This window comes from Phoenix dactylifera, chromosome 5, assembly GCF_051530095.1.
Source record: "Phoenix dactylifera cultivar Ajwa chromosome 5, Ajwa_hap1_PhDact_Kaust_v1.1, whole genome shotgun sequence".
Taxonomy (NCBI): Eukaryota; Viridiplantae; Streptophyta; class Magnoliopsida; order Arecales; family Arecaceae; genus Phoenix; species Phoenix dactylifera.
In genome coordinates this window covers 30,650,208-30,678,118 of record NC_143194.1, presented here as the reverse complement: position 1 = coordinate 30,678,118, position 27,911 = coordinate 30,650,208, and the positions used below count along the sequence as shown (strand labels likewise).

The following is a 27,911-nucleotide window of genomic DNA, read 5'->3' as shown; positions in this document are numbered from 1 at the left end:
AAGAAGTTGAAGACACACCCGAAACTATACCCAAGTCATTAATGTTGGGCCCACTGGTAACAGTACACGGCTGGCGTCAATAAAACCACCGTGGTCTTTCCAAGGGGGTACAATTCAGTGTCCCTCTTCGCACTTTATATAGAAACAAAAGCGGAATGGAAACCCAAAGCTCTCCTCTTGCGCTCTTCCCCTCCTCCTCCCCTCGCTCTCTCTCTCTTTCTCGGTGAGAGGTCTTCAAAACCGTCGCCGGCCGAGCCAGCTTCGGAAGCCAGCAAGCCGAGCCCGAGCCGATCCGTTCACCCCCTTTCTCCTCTCCCGTCGTCCGCATTGGGCGCGCTATTCCGAGCCGGCTCCATGGACGCCGACTACTCCACCAACGGTGATTCCAAGTAAGGACGTCTCCGTTAGTCCGGGACCCTCTACCGCCGTTATGTCTGTGTCGACTTATAACGGTTTCCATCCGCAGGCACCACCACTTCGGGGGGAGCGCCTCGTACCAGGATCATGATGTGTCGTCTTCGTCGGGATGGAACTCGGCCCAGCAGAAGCGCAAACGTTGTCCGGTCTAATGCCGTCTTCTCCCTTCCCTTCTCTCCCTCTCTCCTTTTTTTTTTCCTCTCTCTCTATTCCCCCTTTTTCTCCCTTTCTTTCTTCTTTGTTTCTTGAATTCCCAATTTTGTGCTTGGGTTTTTTGTTCTGTTCGCATGATTGCACGTGGCTTATGGTTGGGATAGACAAAGCTGCAATCTTGATGGTTTCTTTTTTTGGAATTCCTGGTCCTCTGGTTTAGTGTAGTTTGATTTGGTTAGTTTCGTGACATGCATGATCGATTTCATGGAAGTCCGCGAGATAGGGTTTGGTATTGTTGCGTTTAACTTCTGAAAGTTGTTTTTTTTTTCTCGTTATTCTGGGTGATCGAAGTTGTTCGATTATTTTTTGAATAGTGATCTTAGGGTAGGTAGTGGAGATGATGCTTGTTTATGCTGTCACTTTGGTTGGATTTTTGTGATGACTTGACTAGGGTCAACTTTTTCAAGCTGGGCATTTTTTGTCTTGGTAAATCAAAAAATTGAAAGAATTGCGTGCAGGATGAAGGTAGCTGGGGGCCTGGGGCTTCACTTTGAAGGGTACAATTCTGAGGTGCTGAAAAGGAAAATATAAAAAAAAAAAGAGAAGAAGAAACCCTTGTTAAGGTGTCGTGGTTATTATCACCATCATTATTATTTAGTAACATCATTAAATTTTAGCAATAATAATAATAATAACAACAACAACAACATTATTATTATTATTATTATTGTTGTTGTTGTTGTTATTGTTAACATTGTTATTGTTGCCGATCATTATTACTGTCAGTATTAATCTTGAGGCATTGAACATAGACTCATTATAGGTCTTTATTGATAGCATCGAGAGAGTTCTACAAATAAAATCTGAAAGATTTTTTGTTGCTCATGCGGAGAATAAAGGATAGATCACCACTCATTCCGTTGGGTTGTATGCTTCTTTTAGCTAAGTATGTGTAGAACATCTGTCCAAGGAGTAAGAAAGAAATGGTTAATGCGCCTAATTGATTTTACAAAGATAAAGACCAACACTCGCCATCTCAGTACCGAGCCCCTACTGGTATTGTGCTGGTACTATGTCAGTATGTTTGGTACGGGGATGAATTCGGTGTACTGAGACTTGGTACACCTCCCGTATGGAGCCTCGGTTTGGTACCTATATAATATGGTACACCTGATATGGGGTAGTACGCACCGGTACAGCTCACCATGCTAAAAACAAATGCGAGAATTTTCCATATGTAGAATACTTGGAAAATCATTCTTGAGAGGATCAAAGGGGTATCTCAAAAAACCATCATCACTTCTTCTTTCTTCCCTCTCTTCATGTCGGTTAAGAACTTCATGTATGCACAATTTCGATTATGAATTACAAACAAAAGCAAGAAAAGTATTAAGATCAAGTAGTTGCTATGGTGTGCTTAAAGATCTAAATGTTCTTAGGGTAAACTGAACCCAGGAAATATCGGAAAGGTTTCCATTTATTCTTTATCTTTTGTCAGTCTATCATAAATTTATCCTTACATGAACATTTCTTTGAATTATTGGAAACTTAAATTCTTTGTTTTCTCTTTTTTTGTGTCTGCTTGTGGAATAATTGACATCTGCCTCCTCCTTAACAATTTTCTTTAAATCTCTCCCCATCACTTAAGAATTTTGAACTTGTGCTCTTTTAAATAAATATGGTACCTGGCCTTATAACCTGCCTATTGCTTCAAGCCTTCAACTGTCTAGTAAACAGACTGAAAAGGTGGGCCTTCTGGTTCAGCTTGTGCCTATCATTGCCCTGCCTTGCATTGGTGTTTAGATGAAAAGAAAATCAACTAGAAAGAAGTGACTAGTTCCTACTAATCATTGCAAAACATTGGACTGCTTTGATTTTGAGATTTGATCTATAATGTTTGATTTCTTTAGTTTCAACCTGCTTTGAATAAAATGGAAGTTCACTTCAATTTGCTTGGTCCTCTCTTCTTATACTATGTTTGTAATACCCCTAAAAAAAAAAAAAAGGTCTCGTGGGCCGGCCCGGAGTGGCCAGGCCCACAAACTTGACCCGTGCCTGGCACGGGGGCGGTCGAGGAAGAAAACCCGGCTGGGGTCTTCTTCCTCCCCGAATCCAGTGGAGAAGAGGGCATCTCAAGAGATTTTGCTTATATAATTCCCCCTCTCCTCCTCTGATTTTCTCCACCCAAATTACCGGAAATCACCGCCGAATCCGAAGCTCCTCTTCCGAGTCCTTCTTCCTTGATTTATCGTCGGAAAGCCACCGGAGCGCCACACCGGATTGAGGTAAGGCTCCTCCTTCTCCTTCTCTTTCTTCTTTGTTGTTTCCGGCCTTGTTCGTCGTGATTGGAGCCGATGCATCACCAGAAAATCGCCGAAACAGGGATGCCCTGTTCATCCCTGTTTCGGTCCTCATCCCTTTTGTTTCGGCATTGCCGGCCGCCGGTTTGGCGGGGCTGGGGCCACCGGTTTGGCCGGGGTTGTGGCCGCCGTCAAGTGGGGGCCGGGCCGCCATGGCCGCCGCCCTTGGACCTCTGAGGGGGGGAGGGAAAGGAGGCGGCCGAACGTAAAGAGAGGAGAGAGAGGGTTTCTCTCTCTTCTTCCGCTCTCCTCTCTTTCTCTCTCCTCTCCCTTGATTTCTCTCTCCTATTTCTCCCTCTATGTTTCAATCTCTTGGGACTCTCTCTATGAGACTTTCTCACTCTATGGGTTTTCTCTCTAAATTTTCTCTCTCCAATTTCTCTCTCTAGATTGGAGTTTTCTCTCTCTCTAGTTTGATCTGGGGAGACCATTGTTTGTAAGGACTGCTGGATAGTCGTGATTCAATGGAGGATTTTGGGTTGTCAGATACTCCAGATAATTTTTAATATTATTTGGTTCTGTAGGGTAACAAACTGTTGGACAAAGAGACATTGAGCAGGGTTCTGTGCACCCTAGTTCGTAGATCAAGGTGGTCTGTCTAGGTTGTCAGCAAAGGGGTAAGAATCCTTGTACGCCAATCCTGCATGATATAAATATTTTGCACCTATCTATGTATGATGTTCTATGATCCAGATAAGTAAGAAGCAAAAATAATTTTATATTAAATTGTATTTTGATCGTATTCGCTTGTGGTTGGTATCATGATGGATGCATCATGCATGCATGCGCATAACCTATACTTGCATAATTGGATTTATGGATGTGGTGCTATAGATTAACCTTGATATTATTGGTTGCCTGTCATGGGCTGGAAACATGACCGGGTTAGTCTAAAGCTGGAAATTAATAAAATGGATTGATGTGTGGATGTGAAATTGATTAAATGAATATTGACTTTGGGCCATCTCGTTATTATTGGTTTGTCCGTCACAGGCTCTAAGTGTGACAATATTGGTTTGCCCGTCACAGGCTCTAAGTGTGACAATGTTGGTTTGTCCGTCACAGGTTCTAAGTGTGACACTATTGGTTTGCCCGTTACAGGCTCTAAGTGTGACAATGTTGGTTTGCCCGTCACAGGCTCTAAGTGTGACACTATTGGTTTACCCCGTCACGGGCTGAAAACGTGACCGGAATTTGGCCCGAAGTCGGAAAGATAATTGATCCGAATCAAGTTAATATAGAATAAAAAGAAAAGGCATTGAAAACAGTAATGAAGATTTATGAGCTATCATATGTTATATCATTCTTGTGTGGCTGGATTTTCATTGATGGTTGATGTACATACTTATATTGATTATTTGAGCCTGTTGGAAGTTGTTTATGATTTCATGAAATGTGCATCAATTTGTCGTGGTTTTCAAATCTATATTATTATTGTGTTGGAGTGGATGTGTAGGGGTTCTTACTGGGCTGTAAAGCTCACCCCCTTCTTTTTTCTCTTTTCAGAGTTGCAGGATGCATAAACATGGATGGGTTGGGAGAGCGAGTATCAAAGTCATTAGCTAGTTAGTTAGTTTATGTTTCTTTGATTTCGATGAACATTTGAACATCTTGTAATTGAACCAAATTGATTATCTAGATATGTTGAATTTGTCAATTTGAATTAATTAATTAGTTGTGTATTTATTATATTTTTGTTTATCTTAGGCCTTGCATGATTTTTAGGGCACTACTCTAGGGCTCATGCGGCCGGTTGCGTACCGGACCCGGGTGCTGGGTTCGGGGCGTGACAATGTTGCTTGTTCTATGCACTCCAACCTGAGTATCCTTACAGAATTTGGTAGGAAACATCACTTGGAAACCATCCTAGCTAATAAGAGAATTATGATCAGATCAGCTTGGAAGTGGCGTGACTCATAATTTCAGTATATTGCTTTTGCATTTGGATGAAGTTGCACCAATGAATGTGCAATATTGTATGGTGGGTCCACTATCAATTGGATCTTGAGCCTAATCTACATTCAAGCATTCTTCGACTGATAAATGATTTTGTGCTTTGTAGTAGTTGGTAAATTATTATTATTATTATTTTGTTGGAGAACCATTAAGAGATCCATGCAGTTGGTAAATTTTGCATCAGAATGAGGTATAGACATTTTACACTATCAACAAAACCAATGTCTTTCTTGGTAGTTGTCAAGAAGGAAGAGTTTTTATAAATGATCTAGTTATATCTCCCAAAGTCATCTAATTGTTTCCCCTTAACCTGCTATGTGCAGGTATCAAGTACCTTAACATTTAAAACCTTTTAGATGGTTCTGAGATAGGGTAGTATTTATCTTGCATTCTGCCATTCCGGTAAATTTTGCATCAGAATGAGGTATAGACATTTTACACTATCAACAAAACCAATGTCTTTCTTGGTAGTTGTCAAGAAGGAAGAGTTTTTATAAATGATCTAGTTATATCTCCCAAAGTCATCTAATTGTTTCCCCTTAACCTGCTATGTGCAGGTATCAAGTACCTTAACATTTAAAACCTTTTAGATGGTTCTGAGATAGGGTAGTATTTATCTTGCATTCTGCCATTCCCAGAAATGCTAGTGCTGCTTAATATTCCAAGTACACAAATAAATAAATATATATCATGTATCTATCAAATTAAAGGAAATTAGTTGATACGAGGTTCATGCTTGATTAATCTTACCCATCATGTCGCCCTTTTAAGGCCCCCCTCTTTCTTTTTCTATTTCTTTGTATTGACTGGTCCTGGTTAATTGCGATCATCACTTTTTGGTATGCAGGGCTCTGTTACATATTGAAATATCATGGTCTTTAATTATTGAACCTTCAAGCATCATATTTGCAGCGATCGCAATAGGCCCTTTTGACTCTTTTCCTCTAGCACATCAATTTTAAGTGAAAATGTCAGCCAGATTTCTGTCTTCTTATAACATGTCATATTTCAGTTTGTTAAAGAGATGCATCTGCTAGGCACCATACTGTTCTCTCGAATACTATAAAATGTCAAATCAGTCTCTTGATGCACTTTCCTTGTGTGTCCTAACAGCAAAAGTATCATAGATCTGCAAGAATCTGCTCTCTGATACCATTTGAGATAAACTTGATTTAGATGCTTAGACAAAAAAAAATGGTTGAATTTATAACTTCAGGTGAATTCTCAGTCCAGTTACACAAAAAAAAAATGTAGACATGCCATGCTTATAAGGAAAATAAGTGGTACATTCATTCTGTTTTCTCAAAATCTAACATAAAAGTCTTAAACTTAAGTCAATCCCACCTTTTATAAATAAAACTAACCAGTCTTCATCTTCGAGGATTAGTCTACGATGCAAACTCCCTGCTATTGCTTTAAATTTCTAACTTTTTTAAAAAAATAATATACAAATATTCATTGAAGTGAGGTTGGGTTCTTGCTTATTTCTGCCCTTTTGTTGTCTTCACAGTTGGGCCACAACAACATAAAATAGGGTTGATTGTGCTTTATAGTTCAATGAATGGACCCTTTCGTCCCAACACTATCCGATTCTCCATGAATATCTCCATGAATAAAATCTGAAATAAAGTAATAAAATTAACATAGTCTAGAACTGTCGAGGGAAAGATGCACACAAACTTCATAAGAGACTTAGAAAAGAATTCTAATCGTATTCCCATGTAATTATTGACCACATCCTCATATCTGGACTAAATAAACAACATGAATATAGGCCATCGGAAGGAAAGAGAAAAAAACTAGAGCAACCTCAAAGGTGGGTCAAAAAACGAAAAAGAGTAAATTCTAATTTTATGCATCATCTTTCTCTTGGTTCCATCTTCATCCATATCTCTTCCTCTCTTGCGATTGTGCTTCTTATAAGTTGCCTTGGATAAATTTAGCTCTCTAATACATGCAGTGATGTCCTTCTTGTAATTTTCTTTTTCTTATGAGTTAAATTGGCATTTATTGCACAATATTGTCCTCCAAGGATTCTCTGCATCAATTATTGATACCATTGGAGCCACATTGATCCTCCTAGCCTGACCATCCCACCATCCTTCCCCATGAAAACACCCAGAGTCCCACCCAGGACAAAAGGAGAAAAAGATTTACCGAGAAAGATGAAGTTTTGCTCTTATTGTAGAGCTGATAGTAAAGAGCAGTGTCAATGGGTCGGACCAGTCCAAAAAATTACAAGCCCAGGATTGGAATGTAGGCCCTCGGCATGGCTTAGGGCTAAGAAGTTGAAGCTCAAGCTAGTTTGGGGGAGGCTTGGGCTTTAGATATTAAGAAAATCTAAGACAGGCCTCATGCCAAGCCTGACTTGGCTTGACAGAAAAACAAAGCCCTGGCCCTGTATGTTGATGTTACTTTCAAGCTACATTATGGTTTAGGCCTAAGCCTATTGTTTCCATCTCTAGTTCAGGCTCAAGCAGACCTTGTCTTGATACTGTTACCTGTAAGAGTCTGCATGTCGAAAGGTTTGTTTATAGCTTTATAAGAATTTGTTTTGGTGATTTTATGTTTGGATTTAGATCTATGGTGTCTTTTAAATGATAAGTTTTACTCCTTGGGTCTATAAGGACAAACTACTTGTTTTGCTTGATCTTTTTGCTATTATAATTTATGATTTTGAAGTGCCTTGAGGATAACTTATTGAATTTTGCATGTGATATCTTGAACATAGTAATTTTAACTCCTGTTTAGAGAAGTATGGCTGGCTTATTTAGAGAATATTCAAGGAGGGGAAGTTGTAAATAATATCTAATCAGTTACAGGGTAGTTTGTTAAGATATTGTAGACTTATAGTAGATTATCTCTGAAACACTAAAAGTTGAACTCTAGAGAATTTGTTCTTAATATGGTTCGGTTGTCATTTAGCTCAGAAGAAGCCTTAAAATAATTTACTCCAGCTGCAAATTGTGTTGGGATTGAACAAGATCAGTTTGTTCGACCCATTTCTACCTTTTGTTCTGTCAAATTTGTTTGTCACTCTTAAACTATTTTACCGCCTTTTCCGTGAATGTCATTTACCTGCAAGTAAGCTGTGGTTTTTATCTGCTGAATTGGCCATGCTGGTAATAAAGATAGTTTTTCCATCTTGTTCTATGTTCTTAGGTGTTCTTTTTTTAATCTTTGGCAGGTCTGTCATAAGATTAAGAAGAATGTTTATTGTATGACTATACAATCTCCATTACATTATATTTCTGTGATCTCACTAACTCTCTTTAAATGCTCTTGCCAATAGCAAATGAGATTATTATATAAGATTGGATCTCCGTGATTTTCTAGAATGCCATTTGGTCTAAAAGCATTCGAGTCAATTTACTGAAATTTATTATTACTGAATAAAAAGGCTGATGTAAGTTTCCAATGATTTCATTGGCTTCCACTCTTCATTTTGGTGATAATACTATTGATCAAGAAAGGGTCCCTTCTTTGCTACTTATTATAGAAACCAGGCGGCATGCCTCTATATAGTATTTACTTGACTATATATATGTATATGTGTGTGTGTGTGTTTTATTACTCATACTGTTTCTGTTTATGTTGTCAGTTTTCATTTCATTAGTTTGAGATATTATGAAATAAAACACGACTTCAGCAGTAGTTTTGTCTTGTGGCTGTATAAAGTGGATTTTCTATTTGTTGTTCAGGAAGGATTTCTATCATGGTTGTTCTACATTATGACATTCCATGACATATGATCTGAACTTGCAGCTCTTTTTGTCTTTCAAATTTACATAGATAAAATGCTCTTCCAATTGTATAATCAGTAAGATAAAAATGGTTTCTATAGACAGAAACCTATCAATATTTCTGTCTTGAACATTTTTTTTACATGATATGCTCAATTTAAACCAATTTTGTTCATATTAGTTGGTTAAATTTTTCATTAATAGGAGGGTATTATTTCTAATTATGTTTGGACGATGCCCTTTGCTAATTACCATTTTTGATTATCTAATACTCTAACCGTTTTGTCTCTGGATGCTCTTATTATATTTTAACTTGTTTAATATGTTTATATAATTTCACTTTTTTATCCACTCCTATTTGTTTGGTATGCTTCTCAAATATGGATGCAGCCTTGTTTGGCTGAATAAGGTAGAGGTATCAAGCATATTGGAGAAGCTAGGATGATGAGATCTATTATATCGTGATATTTTTGGTATATCCAAATAGTTTAACACAACACATAAATATAGTATTGTCGCATATTTTTCCAAACATTCTATTAGTACGAGCTTATATTCCGCCGTGGTTCAATTTATTCTGTTGCATTGATTAGTGGACTTTTGAAATAGTTTTCATAGTTTTGTACTTACTCAACTAGCAACTTGTTTACATATTGTAGGTTGTTCCTCATGAGGTCATTCAAATTGATGGGGATGATAATCCAGATTCAGTTGTGATCATCCAAGAAAGTAGTTCAGACTATAAGAATAAGCAAACTGTGGAATATGATATGGATAGGCAAAAGGAAGTAAAGGTGTGAACAATTCTTGAATGTATACAGAATACTTTTCATGATCAAAACCAACTACTTTGCAATTTCTGGTACCAGTATCATTTGATAACATGGATATAACGAATTCTTTTTTCCTTGAATAAATTCTGCAGGGTGTTTATTCCAATGAACTTATAGGTTCTAGTTCAAATAGTTCAAACCTTGGTGTGCAAAATGACATTCTCATGCATACTGTGGCATGCCCCGAGCTCAGCCTAGAAGATTTTCCCTACATGGATGAAGAGGAGGAATATGACTATGATGAAGATGATGAAGACTATGAATATGATGCTGAGTTGATTGATAATGATTGTAACTATAGTTTGGTTGCTAAGTTTGATGATTTGGATCTACCTCCAGGGGTGGAGGCTTCGGTACCATGGTTGCAAAAGTCCGAACCCGAAAGGCCAATTGATTTCAAGCTGAGGACACAGATTGAAGATGAAATTGACAGCAAATTTAAATCATTCAAGCAGTTCGATACTGTTGGGGATTACTCAGACCATTATTATGCCAATTCATCTGCATTGAATAAGGTAAGTTTGTTAATTATTTAAATTCCTCTTGTTTCTTCTCAGCTTTGGCCATTGTTATTTTTTTCCCCATTTTGGTATATTAATATCAGCCATCAAAAGATTGGACAAAGAGGATTCAGCATGAGTGGAAGGTCCTGGAGAAGGATTTACCAGGTGAGTGTGATCTGTTGAAAGTCGTGCAACTATAACCAATTTGTGATCTGCTAACTGTTTCTATCTATTGACTTCTTCCTTCTATTTTCGTTATTTAATATGGTTTTAATGATATGTTCCTCATTAATCTCAAAACAATTTTTTTCTAATTAATTCTTGGAAAATATTATGCATCATCTAGTTAAGTATGTTTCCATTTGTCAAGCTTGAATGACTTAGCTGATGTGTTAGAACCCAAGAGGATTGTGCAACAATAAAAAATATGAGATGTCTTAGGGTGATCTTGTTTTCCACTGAAAAAAAGGGTGATCTTGTTTTGATCTGAAAGAGGAAGATTTAAAGCTAGTATTGATGCCTGAATTATTAAAAGACCCTCTTCACATATTCTTGGCTAGCATATATATGAGCACCATATGCTACAACTGAAGCTAGATGCTCTTTTCATCATTGTAGTCGTTTGCCTATTTTAAATCAACCATCCACAATGTGGAGAAATGTTCCTACTCTTTGGAGGTTCACAAAATTCACTTTATATATGCCTACAAGATCACGATTTCACATCAACCATCTCTTGAATGGAGGGGAGCAGGGTTTAGGGCTAGTGGTGCAAAGAGCAGCAAAACCTGTCCTGTGGATATGTAACCTAACTTTCAGGTGTATGGCCTGGAGCTAGATGGTCAGCCAGAGGTTTAACCTGGCAATCCACTGCTTTGAGGAAGCCTCCTAAAAATCCATCTGTTCAGAAGGTGCACCCCCTTTGGAGAACTTGTGGTCCAGGGTTGGCTAGAGGGAGATCTCAAGGGTCTTGGGAAAGGAGCGCTGCAAGCGGAGAGGTGAGGTGTTTACAAGGATATCTTTACTAAGTAGATCTTGTAGACAAGTCTATATGTAATCAGCAGAGCAGGCTTATGGATAGGTCCATAGCTTCTGCTTGCATGTCACTATGTTGTGGGGTCTCGAAGCTGCATGAACCAGCGTCTTGTGATTTGCCATGCGGAAATGTTAGACTTATTTACGAGGCTGGCTGCTGCTGATATCTTTGCACTTAGCCACATGGTGGCATAGATATAACTAGTCCAGCTGCTTTTGTAGAAAAAAAAATTGGTAGTTACCACTAAAATCTGGACCATGTTATTTAACTCCAGAATTTGGTCTCAAGGAACCTCAAAGGAGAGGCTTTGCTCGAGCAGTTTCACCCAGAAATTTGTTGAAGTGAAAAGTTCTAGTGATAGTCTTTTCCAGCATTATCATCCACTAGATTTTCTCGGGCTTGTAGTGTAATCTGCCTTTTGGTTTGAATATCTGTTGCACCAGAAATAATGTTTGCTATTGCAGAATCCTTTGATTGCACCATTTATGACATCGTAAGTACATCAGTTTTCTATACTTTAATTCATTATGATGTTTTTGGTTGCTTAGGTTGCACAAGGATATGTAAGTTGAAGCTCGAATTTCATTTAATTGTGTTCACTTTCTAGTACTTAATTTATGTAATCATATTGGTTTTGTTATACTTCTTCAGAGACGATATTTGTAAGAGTCTATGAAGGTAGGATGGATCTGCTGAGGGCTGTTATAATAGGACCAGCAGGAACTCCTTATCATGATGGCCTCTTCTTTTTTGACATTCAGTTTCCTTCTACCTATCCACAATCACCCCCGGTATGTGAGTGGTCATGTTCTCTACTGACTTCTCTATCTCCAACTTGAATAATAAGAGAACTTTCTTAAATGTGCAGGCTGTACACTATCTTTCTGGTGGACTCCGACTTAATCCAAACCTGTATGCCTGTGGGAAGGTCTGCCTTAGCCTTTTGAACACCTGGTCTGGCAGCGGTTGTGAAAAGTGGAACCCGTCAAACTCGACCATGCTGCAGGTCTTGGTCTCAATTCAAGCTCTGGTTCTGAATTCAAAGCCATACTTCAATGAACCAGGATACTCTAGGACTGCTAACACGCCCCAGGGGGAGAGGAATTCCTTGGCATACAATGAGGAAATCTTCTTGCTGTCCTGCAAGACAATGTTGTACTCTCTGCGGAGGCCTTTAAAGGTGAGGACTATTCCTTATTATCTGTAGCACCTCATGCTATAAATACAAAGTAATATGTATAGTTTAGAAGGCTTCGTGTACCCTCTGGTATATTCATGATCACAAGAAGCTTTTAAGAATACTAGCATATTTTGAGCAGCGGAAGCTTTACATGCGTAACTTCATATATGGGTTCTTGCAGCATTTCGAGGACTTTGTTGCAGGACATTTCTGCAAGCAGGGACGTTGTATCCTTGTCGCGTGCAGAGCTTACATGGGCGGTGCTCAAGTTGGGTCTGTCATTAATGATGAGGTGCAAGATGCTGATGAGGATGATAAGACTCCGATAACAAGATTCAAAGTCACACTGAAGAAACTCTTTGAGGAACTTTTGATGGAGTTCACTGTCAAAGGAGCTGATTGTGATGAATTTCTTGCTCAGAAAGTCAATGCTGGAGCAGTTGATGTCGCTAAAGACTGTGATACTACACTGAGGCTTTGAGTTAAAATTCCAGTACCAATGAAGCAATTTTGCCTAGGTAGACATGATAGTTTCCATTTTTATATAAGTTTAGAATGGACAATGGTAACTTGTGAAATTTTCTGTGCCTAGCTTATGCATCTTGTAAATTGGGCATCTAGATACCCCTAGGCCGAGGTTTTGAACTTTTGATGCTTATGGAGGATTCTTTAGAAAAAGTACATTGCTTCCTATTGGTATCTTTTTTCTTTTAGACACCATCCTTGAGTTCATCTCTTTTTGGCATTTCATCTCTTTTTTGTGCGATCCTTCTAATCAAAAGTTTAGTTGTTGATATCTGAAGCTGAGGAAGTAATTTTGCATGGAGACATGTTTAATACATAGCATGCAATTTCATCAGTTGGCAGGCAGCATACTGCTTATGTTATGAGTAATACATCAAGTCATTCCTAGGATGATAATGACATGCTAGATATTTGCTTCCTGATGAGTATATGATATGCTTTAATGTAAGGTTGGCTCTTTGCTGATATTATGATGCTGTAATTATGATATCATATGACTGAATATCTAAGGAATTCATGTATTTTTACTGACGTTTGGAACTTAACAGAATATAATGCATTTGAAAATCGTATAATATGATACTGCACAATGTACACCATAATGTACTGAACCACATCACATATTATTTTAATTTTGTTGTTCCCAATCTCTCGAGAGATTTTCTGGCATTTTGCTATGTAAAATTATGGGATGCATGGCTTTACATGGTTCTTTTCCATCCTTATCTGGGACGGTGGCCATCTTATTTGTCTCATCAATAATTGAGTAATGCACCACCTTACACTCAATTGTGCTATGGCTAAACTGTTGAAAAGATCTTGCTAGCCTAGCATGCTGGTAAATTTCCCCTCAAATGATCTCTTCTGCACTCCACTCCTCTTCTCATAAGATCGAGGTTTCGAGAGAGAGCTTCTTCCATCCTCTCCGTTACCCTTCAGCCTAGTTTCCTCTTCCTGCTCGCTATTCACTAAGCCATCATTCCTCTCTTCTCCCTTTCTGCTGGCCAATCGCTCTTCTCCCATGATGACTGTTCCTTCTCGGCTCACCAACCCCAGCCCATTGGAGAGAGACTGGTTCCCCATCTGGCTTGGTTAACTCCACACTGAATGTCAAATTTCTCATCTCGATTCCAAGCCCCCCATCATCCTCCCACATCCCCAGAGTCTATGCAGCACAATTCTTCCCTGATGATCTATGAGAGACTGCTAGTCGTCGTCCGTCTCAAAGCTAGCCTGCTCTTCCAAACAGCCGAGAATGCCTGCCGCTCTCCTGCTCGGTCGGATGCCTGACTCCCCAGGTGAGGTGATTCTATCTATCTGTGGTGGGGTTTGGATGTTTTAGCACAGATGCTTGGATCCGGCCATGGTTTTTACAAACGAGGTAAATTGACACTTCAGAACTACATCTTTAGGCTTTAGTTCGCACTAAATTTGATTACTGGGACATTTGAAAGTCGATATTCGGGTACTGATCATTTCGATCCTATTTCCGTATTGGGTTATCATGACAATGAATAGAACTATAGATTGATCTCAGAATCTCAATGGACACTGTTTTGGTGTTGAGTGTGGGGATAGCTCAGTTTAGAGCAGAATATAAGCATTTCTTCACTACTCAAATCGTTGCATTCCAGGTCTGCAGGTAACTGCAATCCTCTAGGTGAGGATTTCAATTTCTTGCCACCTTTTGTGTGTCTCTGCCTCGTGTCTTGTTCGGATGTTGGGAAATTGCAACCATAACTCCCATTCCTGAACCTGTTCCTTCTCTTTGCAAAATGACACTGGAATTATCCACCCTTCCAATTCCACGGGCCATTACCCTTACTCTTTAAGTAAAGAGTATAGCGAGAAATAGCATTTGAGGAAATCATGTGGCATAAAGAAGGCAGGAGGCCATTCAAGCGAGTTGCACCAAGATGATGCTTCACCTAGAAATTTGGATTTTGGCATGACTGCAAGCAATAACCATGCATGGACTGATGCAAGTTTCTATCCCTTCTTTCCAGGTTACAGATTTGACAGAGATGATTTCTATTTTGATTCAGAATTGCTGCCCAGCAACTTGCAGAATAAATATCTATGGTCAAGGCTTTAGTTCAGTGCCTTATACAGGATGGGACGAGGATCCTTCATTCAAACTAATGGAACCATTGTAACCCAACTGATAAGAGCGGCCAAATCAGACCGTTTCTGTATCTAGAATTTGGATCTAAATGTTTCCTATTTATCCACTAGACGATTTAACTTGACTCTTTTGATTCAGAATCAAACATCATCTTCTTTTGGATATCTAAAAAATTTCTTCTCTTCTTTTGAGGAAACACATGCCAAGCATTTTGAATGGTTCGTTATTGTGCATGACCGAATAAAGAGTTGGAAGGTGTTCTGTTTGGGTAAGCGAGTGAGTGTTTTCAATCTTTTGTCTCCCCTTATTTCTACTGCCCGACTCTTACTTGGTTGCTTTTGTTCTTTTTTCCGGGAAAATCCCCTTCTTTCTTGTTTCTTGTCTTCTCGTTTGTAACCTTTCTTCTGTTCTCTTTTGGGGTGGCACACACCCGGGCTTGTATATTCTTTCATTCAATTCAATGAATTTAGGGTGGCTCAAACGTTCCTTACATTAAAAAAAAAAGTAAAAAAAGAGACTAGTTGATTATAGATCCAAGTCCACCCTATCCATTTGCATCTGGTTTATTATGGCAGAATCTGCCGATCTCTCAAATATGATATAGGTGGAAAAGATAATGAAAATGATTTGAGAAGGATGGATATGTATCTTTGGCACGAAACAAGGATTCATGAACCCATCATTGGATCACCCATTGGTTGCTTTGACAGGTTGATGAATGATAGAGTGTGGTAAAGATATTGGTATAAAGCTTTTTAAAATTTTGATTTTAAGAAAAAATTCATGAAGTTAAATCCACACGCAACGATGCAAAGTCAATATTTCTTAGTGATCTTTGTTGCCCAATGCTTTGAGTTTGTCGGGCGAGCATATCTTGAAATATTTCTTCAGAAGTGGAAGATACCATCTCATTATAGAATCAAGCCACACACGTAATAAATGAAGACCAAAGCCCCAACTTCTCCCCACAATTGCTCCATTATCCTTTTTCTTTGAATGATAGCTGTGGAAAATCTAGCTATTCCAAGTCTCTCCGCAGACTTTGAACAGTCCCACCAAAAAAATTAAATTCCTCTAGGACCTAGTGCTCCATTTCATTGGATTAAGTGACTTGTATGGACTTGTCTTCTACGTCCATCAAATTTACTAATTGTCAAGCTTCCTTGACTGAACGACGGGTCTGGGCAAGTTTTCCTAAAGCCTACTGCCTATCCAAGAAATTTCTTTCTTTTCTTTTTGTAGGAAGTACTGATCCAAGAAATTTCGAATAGCCTAGGAATAATGGCATTGACTTACGGCCTTAGTGGCATTCCTATAATAATTCAAATTAAAGTTGAGCCTTCTTTCCTTTTTATTTTTATTTTATTATTATAATAATAATTATTATTTGATTGAAAGGGAGGTTAAAACCACCCATCTTTTATTGATTTGAATCTAAGTATACAAGAGTCAGTTGCTGCCAAAAGGAGGCAGCAATTCAAGAAAGAAACAAGATTCTGTTGCAATTTAACAAGGAGCAATCTGAACGTGAGATCGGAGGCTAAAAAAGAAAACAAGAAGTTTCAGCATCCATGCAGAGAACTCCTCTTTAGATCGCAACGTTGCGGACAGCAATTGGGCGGCCATTTCAAGATCTATGTGACATCAGACTTCAGAAAAGAAACTTGTAATTCCCTGGACCTTATGCCATATTGCCCCAAAGGCCGGCTGCATTTTGCTATCACATAGGCTAGGCCAATCATTTAATAAATGAATACCTTCAATAGAAATAGACAAAAGGGAAGCTTGCTTATTTTGAAAAAAAAATAATCTTGTATTTCGTTCTTTCCAACGTACTCAGGGTTGGGCTGATTTTATAAAAAATCCTCTTCCTCCATGCAAGACAAAGGCCTTCAAATGTTGAAAGAGAGGGTAAGACTCAAAGGGAAGAACAAATTGCCTTGAGAAGAAAATGCAATTAGAAAACGATTGATCTACATAAATATTCGTGATTGAGTTCAAAGCGCGCAACTACCTAAATTTTTTTTAAGCTTCTTTCAATTTTTTCTTCCTACATAACCAATATATTTGAGGCACATTGATATTACCCTCCTTATATTAAGAAATTGATACAGAGATAAAGAGATACCCTGCTTCGAAACAATATAATCTTCGGCCCTATTTAGAGAAGCCAATGTTAATAAGGTTGGCATTTCTGAGTGAGTATAGATCTTCCATGGTGCGTAGTTTACATTACAGAATCTAATGCAACATTCAATAGTCATCATTAGAAGATGGATGATAATTAAATATGGTATGCGTATGTGTCATGCATGACGTGCGTGTGGGGGTGGGGGGATTAGCCTAAGGTGACACGAGAAGAAATCTAAAAGCTAGACAATAAAGCGGCAGGATATGGTTGAATTATGGCCCTGTCCCACGCAGACATGGGATAAACTAAAAAGATAACAGGGATTAGCCTCTATAAGCAACATGACTGGCTTCCATTGATGGAGAGTAAGGATTGAATGAAGCCCACTGTATGATATGCCTCTTTTTTTTTTTTTGATGGCCATCGATCTATATATATATATATCCGTGCGCAGCGCTGAGGTTCTTGGGTTTTCTTGAGCTACCATTGCCTGCAAATTGGGGGGCTCCTGTTCCACGTCCCAACTACCAACGGTCAAATGGCCCCTCCCTCTCTTCGTCCTCCCCTTGTTTCATTGAAGAGTTCCGTGCTTCGGCTTGGGGTTAGAACTGGGTTATCTCCCTTCTCCTCTCCTCCATGGTTCCTCCTCCTCCTCCTCCTCCTCCTCACTTGCATCTCCCCTTCTTGCTCCTCCTCTCCCGGTGGAATTTCCTACGCCAGCCACTGCAACTCCACCGTCCCGGAAGCCACCCCCGCTGGCCTCTTGGGCGATTCCTCCACCTCCTTCCAGATCCCCAATGGCTACTACTCTGGTGGCGGCCGCCTCCTCGGCTCCTTCCCTGAATCTTTTGGCTTCCGTGCCAAAAGCCTCCACCAGACCCAGACCTCTGGCGTTCTTCAGGTCGATGGGACCCTGGTCTTCGACGGAAGACGAGGAGTCGACTACTATCCGAATGGGACAGATAGCCGCTATATCCGCCATAGGAACTCAACCGCGAGGAGAGAGGCTATCTTTCAACTCTCTGGCTTCTGGTCCGAGTCCGCCGGCAAGCTTTGCATGGTGGGGCGTGGGTTTCTCCGGGGCAAACGAGTAGGTACCTCTATGGATCTCTCTGCTGTTTTGAAGCTCAATTACCCTGACAGTTCCAATATCTCCACTAGCATGGCAAATGGCACTGTCGAGAGCTTGGATGAAGCCCAGAGCCCGAATCACTTTGATCCCATTTCAATTTTGGCCTACGCTCAGAAAAATTACGAGTACACGATGATTTCCCAAGCGAATGAGTCGTGTTCTCATATTAAATTTGAGGAAGAGCTGGTAGGATTCAATCCTGGTACGGTCTGTTCCAATCTCCAGCCCTTCTTGGATAGGCCCTTTATATTGGACACCGGGAGCAGCTGTTCTTCCGGGAACTGTGACCCTTTCGGTAAGGGTCCCAGGATTTTCCCAGGTTTCATGTTTTTCAAGCCGATCCAGTGTTCGGACGGTGGAAGGATGCATTTTCAAATAGGTTTCTCCAATGACACTATGGCTGCAAATGATAGAATCTTGGTGCCTGACAAGTCCTTAGTTGGAGAGGGGTTTTGGGATCAAAGTGAAAACCGTCTCTGCCTCATGGCTTGCCGAATACTAGACGCTAAAGGGAGTTCTTTGGCCAATGCCTCTGTTGGTGATTGCACCATTGGGCTTAGCCTGGGGTTCCCTGCATTTTGGTCAATCTCAATTCGGAGCACCACCATCGGACGTATCTGGAGTGGAAAGAACAAGAATGATGCTGGCTACTTCAGCATGGTTTCGTTCCGAAGTTTGCAAGACGGTGTTGATCCAATTCCTGGTTTGAAGTATGAGTACACCAAATTGGTTGCTGTCAAGAAATTTTGTGTAGAGAACAATGTTACAAAGCTGGGGAAGTGGAGATATCCCAATGGTAGATACTTTGATGACATGAGGTTTTCTCTCTCTCTCAGAGATGTGAATGGTAATGATGCATGGGGACAAGCAACTCCGGTATTCATTGGTGAGACGTATCATGGGAATGATGACTCTGTCATGACAAATTCAGGGATGAACCACACCCTCTGGAATGTAAGTTATGAGTTAAGCTATACATTCTGGAATGCCTCTTCTGTTGTGGATGAACCAACTGTGACTACGGCAGAAGGTATATATAATGCTGAAACCGGAATGCTTTGCATGGTTGGCTGTCGATATCCAATTTCTTCAGTTGCTAGAAAACAAGCAAATGGTGCGGCCTCTGATTCCATGGACTGTGAAATCCTCATCAACCTCCAGCTCCCCCCTCTAGATCCACGGGCTGGAGAGCATTTTAATGGCACAATTAGGAGCCTGAGGGAGAAATCAGACCCACTTTTCTTTGATCCTTTACAAGTCTCATCCTCTAGTATATATAGAATCCAAACAGCTGAAATAAGCTGGAGGATGGACATAGAAATCATTATGGTTCTGATCTCTCTCACACTTTCATGTTTTTTTATCAGAATGCAGATCTACCACGTCAAGAAGCATCCAGATGTTCTTCCTTCCATATCCATCCTAATGCTTGTTATTCTTGCTCTTGGCTACATGGTCCCTTTATTCTTGAACTTTGAGGCATTCTTTGAGCATCATAACCGATATAGCATTCTGCTATGGAGGGGTGGATGGCTTGAGGTTATCGTGAGGGTCATGACAATGGTTGCTTTCTTGTTAGAATGTCGTTTGCTTCAACTGGCATGGTCTTCTAGATCAGCAGAGGATGGCAAGAAGGGACTATCAGTCCCCGAGAGGACAGCTCTCATGTTGTGTTTGCCTTTATATTTTGCCGGGGGACTAATTGCTTGCTTTGTTCATGTAAGTTCTCACAGGCATAGTTATGCTATTTCATACCACCGTCATTCCCTGTGGGAGGATCTGATATCTTATTCTGGGAATCTGATATCTTATGCTGGTCTGGTACTTGATGGCTTCTTGCTTCCTCAAGTAATTCTTAATATATTTGGGAACTCCAAAGACAAGGCTCTCACTCCTTTCTTTTATGTCGGTACTACTGCTGTTCGTGCATTGCCTCATCTGTACGACGCCTATAGAGCTCACCATTTCTTTCCCCAACTCGTTTCATCGTACATCTATGCTAGTCCTGATGAGGATTTCTACTCCTCCGCATGGGATATCATCATTCCTTGTGGAGGTCTCCTCTTTGCAATGCTTATATACTTGCAGCAGCGGTATGGTGGTGGTTGCATCCTTCCTGCAAGATTTAGAAGGCCTGGTCATATGTATGAGATGGTTTCTATGGTTAGTCTCTAGCTCTTTCATAAGAAGATCCTGGATGGAGATCATGGGTTGCACGATACTTGGGACAAGGAAGCTATATCTAGTTGATGTATGTGTTCGACATGTGGATGGAAATCTAGCCATATACTGGGACAGTAAGTTTGTGTTTTTCTTCTTTCTTTTTATTGTAGTTCTAGTACTGCTCTATTAGGGAATGGTACAATGACTATCATAATGGTCATTGCTTATTGTTATATTGAAAAATAAAAGGTAACAATGTTATTGACTCAAATGAATATATTACTGAATTAGAGTTTATATCTTTTACCAAAAAAAAGTGGATTGTGATCTTTTTGTTCAAATAACAATTAAGGTGAAGCAGGGTCAGGAACATTTTGAAATTAAATGTAATGTTATTCATGTTGGAAGTGGAATATCAAATAATGATCATTACTTTCATTGTACGAGCAAGCAGGCATGTGCAATGCATGCCAAATAGTGGATAATTAAATAAAATAAATGTAAAATTTATGAAAAATAAATTAGAAAGAACCGACCTTATAAAGTTTCAGAATTGAAAGTTTCAAAGCAGTAAAAATTTAAATTTGTTTTTGATTAGTCACTAATAGATCAAATTATTTCATAATCAATGAAGATCTCCAAGTATTTTAATTAGATTTAGATTTTGGCAGATTGCCTTTTTCATTAGGAATTCCATACATCAATTGTAAATTCGATTGGAGAGCAAAAAAGTTCATTAAGTAAATATATAGAAAGTATATTTCTTGTCATTGTTCTAACTAAAAGCAATTTATCGATATATTACCATATAAGGAAAGGGTTACACTACTGAAAAAATTCCTTGAAACATCATCTTAGTTTTTATAGGCAGAACTTCTTTGAGTTGTTCGTTGTTGTGCCTAGTTGAATTGGATGGTGGAATTTATTTGGGTTGAGCTGACTACTGCACTGTCAATATTGAAACTCAGATTTTAGTTTGGGACTAGGCTTGCTCCATGCTCGCGTATGGAATCGATTCAGTTAAGACTAAAGGCGTGCCTACCTATCCATTTGCATCCAGCCACCAGAAAACACTTTCTTTTGGTGCAACATAATGTTTCTTGAAAAATTTGTTTGCATTGCATATTTCATAGATTAGCTCATTTACAAGACTGGCAGAAGACAAGCAAAGAGATTGACAGAAAATCAGCCGAAAACCTTTCAAATATATGCATATATTACCAGAAAATCATCTTCTCTCAATGATTTTCTCTGATCTCATGTTTTGGATGAGACAAGTGAAAGCAACCTCGATGATTTCTCCACCAGCAATGTAAGTGAAGTTTCGTTCCTGTTGTCTCTTTTTTGAGGAAAAAATTTGCTCCGATTGTCAAAATCAAATTGCTTGCAGTCTACATGAAGACCCTAATACCCGACTTCTATTATGAGCTGTGAAAATTCTAGAGATTCCAAGTCTCTCTGTATACCAAACCCTGCAAAAAAGGTAACTCTGTCTGTGGACACAGTGCTCTACTCTCTTGACTGACTGGCATGTTGATGACGAACACCCTTTCTATTTCGAAAAAAAAAAGATGATGAACATGGTTATGATCTAAAGAACCCAAGCAGTTGAAACAATCCGGAGGATGAATGTAAAAATCATTGTGGTTCTGATCTCCCTCACATTTTCATGTATTTTTATCAGAATGCAGGTCTATAATGGTAAGAGGCAACCAAATGTTCTTCCTTCCATCTCCTATCATAATGCTTGGCATTCTTACCCTTGGCTGTATGGTCCCTTTATTGCTAAACTTTAAGGCCTTCTTTGACAATCATAATCAAGATATGCCAAACCGTTCCGAACCAAATGATACAGGACGATCCCGTACCGTACCGTACTCGTTCGGTACCGGTAATATGGTATGGGAGGTGTACCGACACTCAATACTCCGAACCAGCTTCTGTATCGGACGTACCGACATAATAATAGAGTGGCATTGGTACGGGGTTTAGTACCAAGACGATGTACCTCGATCATAACTAATAGAATGTTCTGTTGTGGAGTGGTGGATGGATCGAGGAGAATGAGGTTGTTGTGAGGGCCATGACAATGGTTGCGTTCTTGTTACAATTCAATTTGCTTTAAGTGAAACGGACTTCTAGATCAGCAGAGGATGGTAATAAACTCTATAATTAAGAGATTCATGAATTAAAAATATAAATTAATGTATATTTCTTATTCTTCTTGCACATGCATCGCACGTGCAGAGCGCTTGTATGCTATTCTATGTATTGTGATGCAGACTACACTGTTTCCGCCAAGGCTTCTGCTGTCTGATGCGTATATTTCTTGGAATGGGAATATTTATTGGATGTGACCCATATATAAGCAACAAGTGCATTCATTTGGATTATATCCTATCTTCAGTTGGAATGAAATATCATCATAATTTTCCTTGAAATATCATCTTTATATAATATAGGCACAGCATTTCTAATTGTTCTTTGTTGTGCTGATTGAATTGGGAGCTGGTGGAATTTATTTTGGTTAGGCTGACTTCTGGAACATCATATTTTAACTCAGATCCTAGTTTGGGATCGAGCCTGCCCCATGCGCTCGCATATGGAGTGATTTCTGTCAGGATTGCATGCATGCCTGAGAACACCTTTACCTTTTTTCTTGAAACAAAATTGTGACATAGTGTTTCTTGATAAAATAGCTTGCATTGCATATTCCCTCCATTAGGTCATTTCAAGACGCACAGAAGGTAAGAAAAGAGATGAGAGAAAATTAACAGAAACATATACATGTATCGCTGTAAAATCATCATCTCTCTCTGTCTCTCTCTGCCCGAGAAAAAATGAAGGTGGGGAAGTGGAATTGACAAAGAATCCAGAAAAGAGGCAAATGTTCTGGACGTGACAAACTAAAAGCAACCACAATTATTTCTCCACTAGCCGTGTATGTGGAAGCCTCCCTCCTATTTTCAAGATCAAATAGCACGCAATCAGAACAATGAACAAGAGACTTATCTTGTTGCTACCTTTCAGTCAATACAGTATGAGAATTCCAAAAATTTTCCAAGTCAGTCTGTGGACTCGACAAAAGAGAAAGACCAGCCTTCTAGTCTTCTAATCTTATCTGACAGCTGTTAGCCACTCTTCCTTGTCTTGCAGACTTATACTCTGCTCACAAAAATTATAAACACTATTAATATACCCAGCTGACCCAGGGACTGGGCAAATTTTCTTCCACATTTCCAATCAGAGAAACTTCAGATAAAATCTATTTGTATTATCAATATGCCCAGCTGACCTCAGGGACTGGGCAAATTTTCTACCACATTTCCAATCAGAGAAACTTCAGATAAAATCTATTTGTATTATTGTATTGTATATACACCACACACCGCACATTCCCGATATGCCCTCGTCTGCTGGAAAATTGAGGCAGCCGTCTTCTGGCATTCACGTAATAGTTTTAACAATTTATGGACTTTCTTGTCCTCTCAGTTTTTTTATTTCCTCCACGTAACCGGTCCCTACATATCTCAAGAGATTGGCGCCTTGTCCAGCGTCCCAACGGTCCAATTGGAATTTGGAGCTGCTTCCCTTCTTCCTCCTCCCCTTTCCTCCCCCAAAGAATTCCATGGCAAGTACCGCGGTTCGCATTTCTCCCTTCCTCTCTCCTCCATCGATCGTCCTCCTCTTTCTCACCTTCCTCGCCTCTTTTTCCTCCTCCTCCTCTCCACCCACCGAAATCTCCTATGCCGAACACTGCAACTCTATCGTCCCCGAGTCCATCCCCACCCGCCTCCTTGTCGACTCCAACTCCTTCCAGATCTCCCACGGCTACTTCTCCGGCGGTGGCCACCTCCTCGAGCCAGATTCCAGCTCCGGCCGCTCTAGACCAAAGTCCATCCGATTCCGACCTGATCACCTCCACCAGACCCAAATCCCCGGCATCATCCAGGTCCGTGGGACCCTGATCCTCCGCGGTGGAAATACTCATATCCAGGCGAACTATACGGATTCGATAGACGGCTCTCTTGTCCATTATAACCACACTGTGAGGAAAAAAGCCAGCTTTGACCTCTCTGGCTTCTGGTCCAAATCTTCCGGCAAACTTTGCATGGTGGGACGCGGCTTTTCCCAACACGCTGCAGGAGGTAGCTCTCTTGATCTTTCTGCTGTTCTTAAGCTTAATTATCCTGAGACATCCGATATCAATACTAGCTTGGTCAATGGTACTGTCGAGATCTTGGATGCAACCAATAGCCCAAATCACTTCAGTTCCATACAGGTTTTAGCCTATGCCCAGAAGAAATATGGGTACACGATGATCTCCCAAGCGGAGGAATCGTGCTCCCATCATAAATTTGAGGAAGAATCGGTAGAATTTGATTCTAATTCCTACTGTCCTAGATTCTGGAGTTTAGCAGATCAGTTCTTTAGATTGGACTATGGCAGTGATTGCTCTAGTCCGAATTGTGGCCCTTTCGGTACGAGTCATGACTTATTCATGTCTTTGAATCAAATCCAGTGTACAGAGGATGGAAGGTTTCATTTTTATATAGGTTTCTCCAATGGCAGTGAGCATCCCTACAATAGCTTGTTCGTGCCTGAGAAGTCCTTAGTTGCTGAGGGGTTCTGGGATCCAAGTCGGAACTGGCTCTGCGTCATGGCTTGTCGCATACTTAACATTCAAGGGGATTCTCTGGCAACTGCCTCGGTTGATGATTGCACAATTGGGTTTCGCTTATGGTTTCCTGAAGTGTTGTCAATCAAGAGTACCAGCAGCGCCGTCGGTCATATGTGGAGCAACAAGAATGTGGATGATACCAGCTATTTTAGCAATGTTTCATTCTTTAGTTTTGGCGACACTTTTGGGTTGGCTCCTGGTTCAAAGTATAAGTACACCAAATTGGATACCGTGAGGAACTTGTGTGTAGTGAATGATGTTGCAAAGTTGGAGAAGAAGAAATATCCTGATGGACGGTCCTTCCGCGACATGAAATTTGGTTTCCATGCAACAAACTCCAATGGCAAGAATGCATGGGGACAGGCAACACCGATATCACTTGGTGAGACGCATTATCAGAATGCTGATCCATCGGGATATGTAACTCCAATATCAGTCGATGAGACATACTATGGAGATTTTGATTCCTTCGTAGCAAAACCAGCACGAACATTGGTAAAGAAGGAGCAGACCCACTGGGATGTAAGCTACAGGATGAGCTATACCTTCAGTGGTTCAACAATGGATGAGAATGTGCAAACTGAGATCTCATCAGAGGGGATATACAATGCAAAAACTGGCATGCTCTGCATGGTAGGATGTCAGTATCCAAGCTATTCATTTTCCAAAAAACAAGGAAAAGGTGCGAATAACTCCATGGACTGTGAAATTCTCATCAATATCCAGCTTCCCCCTCTGAATCCAGAGACTGGAGAGCTTTTTAGTGGCACAATTAAGAGTACAAGGGAGAAATCGGACCCTCTTTTCTTTGATCCTGTAGAGGTTTCCGCATATGCTTTTGTCACAACAGGCGAAACGGTCCGGAGGATGGATATAGAAATCATTATGGCTGTGATCTCCCTCACACTTTCATGCATCTTTATCAGAATGCAGTTTTACCATCTCAAGAAGCATTTTCCTTCTATATCCATCACGATGCTTGTTGTTCTTACTCTTGGCCACATGATCCCTTTGATGTTGAACTTCAGAGCAATGTTCTATAAGAATCATGACCCACAGAACATTCAGTACCGGAGCGGTGGATGGCTCGAGGCAGATGAGGTTATTGTGAGGGCCATGACAATGGTTGCTTTCCTGTTGCTCCTCCGTTTACTTCAAGCGGCATGGTCTTCTAGATCAGCGGAGGAGGGCAGGAAGGGCCTGTGGGTCGCTGAGAAGAGAGCTCTCATGTTGTGCTTGGCTTTGTATCTTGCTGGTGGACTAATTGCCTGGTTTGTTCACACGAGGCTGTATGAAATTAAATGGTGGAGATCTGAACATTCGGTTAGGCTCCAACATTCTCTGTGGAAGGATCTGATATCATACTGCGGCTTGATACTTGATGGCTTCCTGCTCCCTCAAATCATATTAAATATCTTTTGGAACTCCAAAGACAAGGCTCTGAACCCTTTCTTCTATGTCGGAACCACCATTCTTCGTGCAGTGCCTCACTTGTATGATGCTTATAGAGCTAACCATTTTGTTCCCCATCTCAAATGGTCATACTTCTATGCTAGCCATGATCGAGATTTGTACTCCACTGGGTGGAATATCATCATTCCTTGCCAGGGAGTGCTCTTTGCATTTCTTATATACTTGCAGCAGCGGTTTGGTGGCGATTGCATCCTTCCTAAAAGATTTAGAAAGTCTGGTGAGTACGAGACAGTCCTGAGTCCTTAGCTCTTTCAGATAAACTTCGTGTGGAATTCGTACTATGCACAATAAAGCTATGTTTAATTGCTGTAATGTCTGATCCCTGAGTGGAAATCTAGCCATATAGTGGGCCATGAATATTTCATTTTCCTCTTTGTTGTTGTACTTTGTGCAGTTCTATGTTGAGTGGCAGTAGTATAATGCCTTCTTGTACTATTTTCTTGAGTGTCGAGCACTGTTTTATCGCAATGTATAATTTACTTATAAGATGGAAAATAGTGTTAATGAATTAGTAATGGGTGTGCCTATTGGACGATACCCCTGATTGGGCGGACGCGTCTCCTGCAAACTCGTGGACGTGTGGATCTATTTTTGGTAATTTATCTATTTTGGTGATTGTAATCAGTGGAATTCTTTTTCCTTTTATTTGGCAATATAATAGGAACTGTTTTCCTTGATTTATGGAAGCCGTTCCTTCTCCTCTTCTTCTACTTTTGCCTATAAGTGAAAGGAGAGCTATAGCCCTGTAACAATAATAAAAAAGTGTAAGGGATTTCTACTGTGGATGTAGGCTTACTACAGCCGAACCACGTTATCTCTTGGTCTCTACTTTTTCTCTCTTCCTCCTCCTTTCCATTAAAATCTTCTTTAGTTGCCTAGATTTTATCATGGTATCAGAGCTTTGATATCACACCCATCCAGTATCATGGCAGATTCCAGTAGCACCACGAGTTCTGATTCGGCTTATGTTCTCCATCCTTCTGACAATCCTGGTATTTCTCTCGTCACTCAAAGTCTCACCGGAGACAACTATGCTACCTGGTGTCGGGCCATGCACATGGCCCTCATGGCCAAAAACAAATTTGGTTTCGTCGATGGAACCATCAGGAAGCTTGATTCATCCGATGCTAAAACCTCACAGTGGGAGCAATGCAACCGAATGGTATACTCCTAAATCCTAAATTCGGTGCATCATGACATTGCCAATAGCCTGATGTATGCTGAGAAAGCTAACGAAGTATGGAGTGAACTCAACGACCGTTTCTTCCAACAAAACGCTCCTCATATATTCCAACTCTCTCGGGCTATCGCTACTCATCAACAAGGTACTTCTCCAATTACTACTTATTTTACTAGCCTAAGGGCATTATTATGGGATGAACTATCTTCCTATAGCACTATTCCATCTTGCACCTGCAGCTCCTCGAAGGAACTCACAGCTATTCAATAGCAAGAAATGGTGATGCAGTTTCTTATGGGCTTAAATGAAAGCTACAATGC

At 40.2% G+C, this 27,911-nt stretch overlaps 3 protein-coding genes across 6 annotated transcripts; all 3 read left to right on the top strand.

The window, feature by feature from the left end:
* Window positions 1–111: 111 nt before the first annotated feature.
* On the top strand, window positions 112–15,027 carry LOC103702531 (putative ubiquitin-conjugating enzyme E2 38). 4 transcript variants are annotated; one of them, XM_026802783.4, is made up of 9 exons: window positions 172–389; window positions 467–563; window positions 9,289–9,423; window positions 9,555–9,977; window positions 10,067–10,130; window positions 11,653–11,792; window positions 11,870–12,181; window positions 12,363–12,699; window positions 14,713–15,027. In XM_026802783.4, exons 1-8 carry the CDS (start codon window positions 355–357, stop codon window positions 12,660–12,662), a joined length of 1,506 nt encoding a protein of 501 aa, XP_026658584.4. In that variant the 5' UTR covers window positions 172–354; the 3' UTR covers window positions 12,663–12,699; window positions 14,713–15,027. The 4 variants fall into 4 exon arrangements, with proteins under 4 accessions (XP_008783220.4, XP_026658584.4, XP_038984993.2 ...); XM_008784998.5 differs by lacking the exon at window positions 14,713–15,027 and having other exon boundaries at window positions 112–389; window positions 12,363–12,901; XM_039129065.3 differs by lacking the exons at window positions 172–389; window positions 14,713–15,027 and adding an exon at window positions 4,437–4,495 and having other exon boundaries at window positions 471–563; window positions 12,363–12,901.
* Window positions 15,028–16,545: 1,518 nt separating this feature from the next.
* On the top strand, window positions 16,546–20,554 carry LOC103702592 (uncharacterized). Its single transcript, XM_026802782.4, has one exon. It carries the CDS (start codon window positions 17,501–17,503, stop codon window positions 20,267–20,269), a length of 2,769 nt encoding a protein of 922 aa, XP_026658583.4. The 5' UTR covers window positions 16,546–17,500; the 3' UTR covers window positions 20,270–20,554.
* Window positions 20,555–23,647: 3,093 nt separating this feature from the next.
* Window positions 23,648–26,906, top strand: LOC103702591 (uncharacterized). Its single transcript, XM_008785082.6, has one exon. The coding sequence runs from the start codon at window positions 23,886–23,888 to the stop codon at window positions 26,655–26,657; it is 2,772 nt and encodes a 923-aa protein (XP_008783304.4). The 5' UTR covers window positions 23,648–23,885; the 3' UTR covers window positions 26,658–26,906.
* Window positions 26,907–27,911: the final 1,005 nt, after the last annotated feature.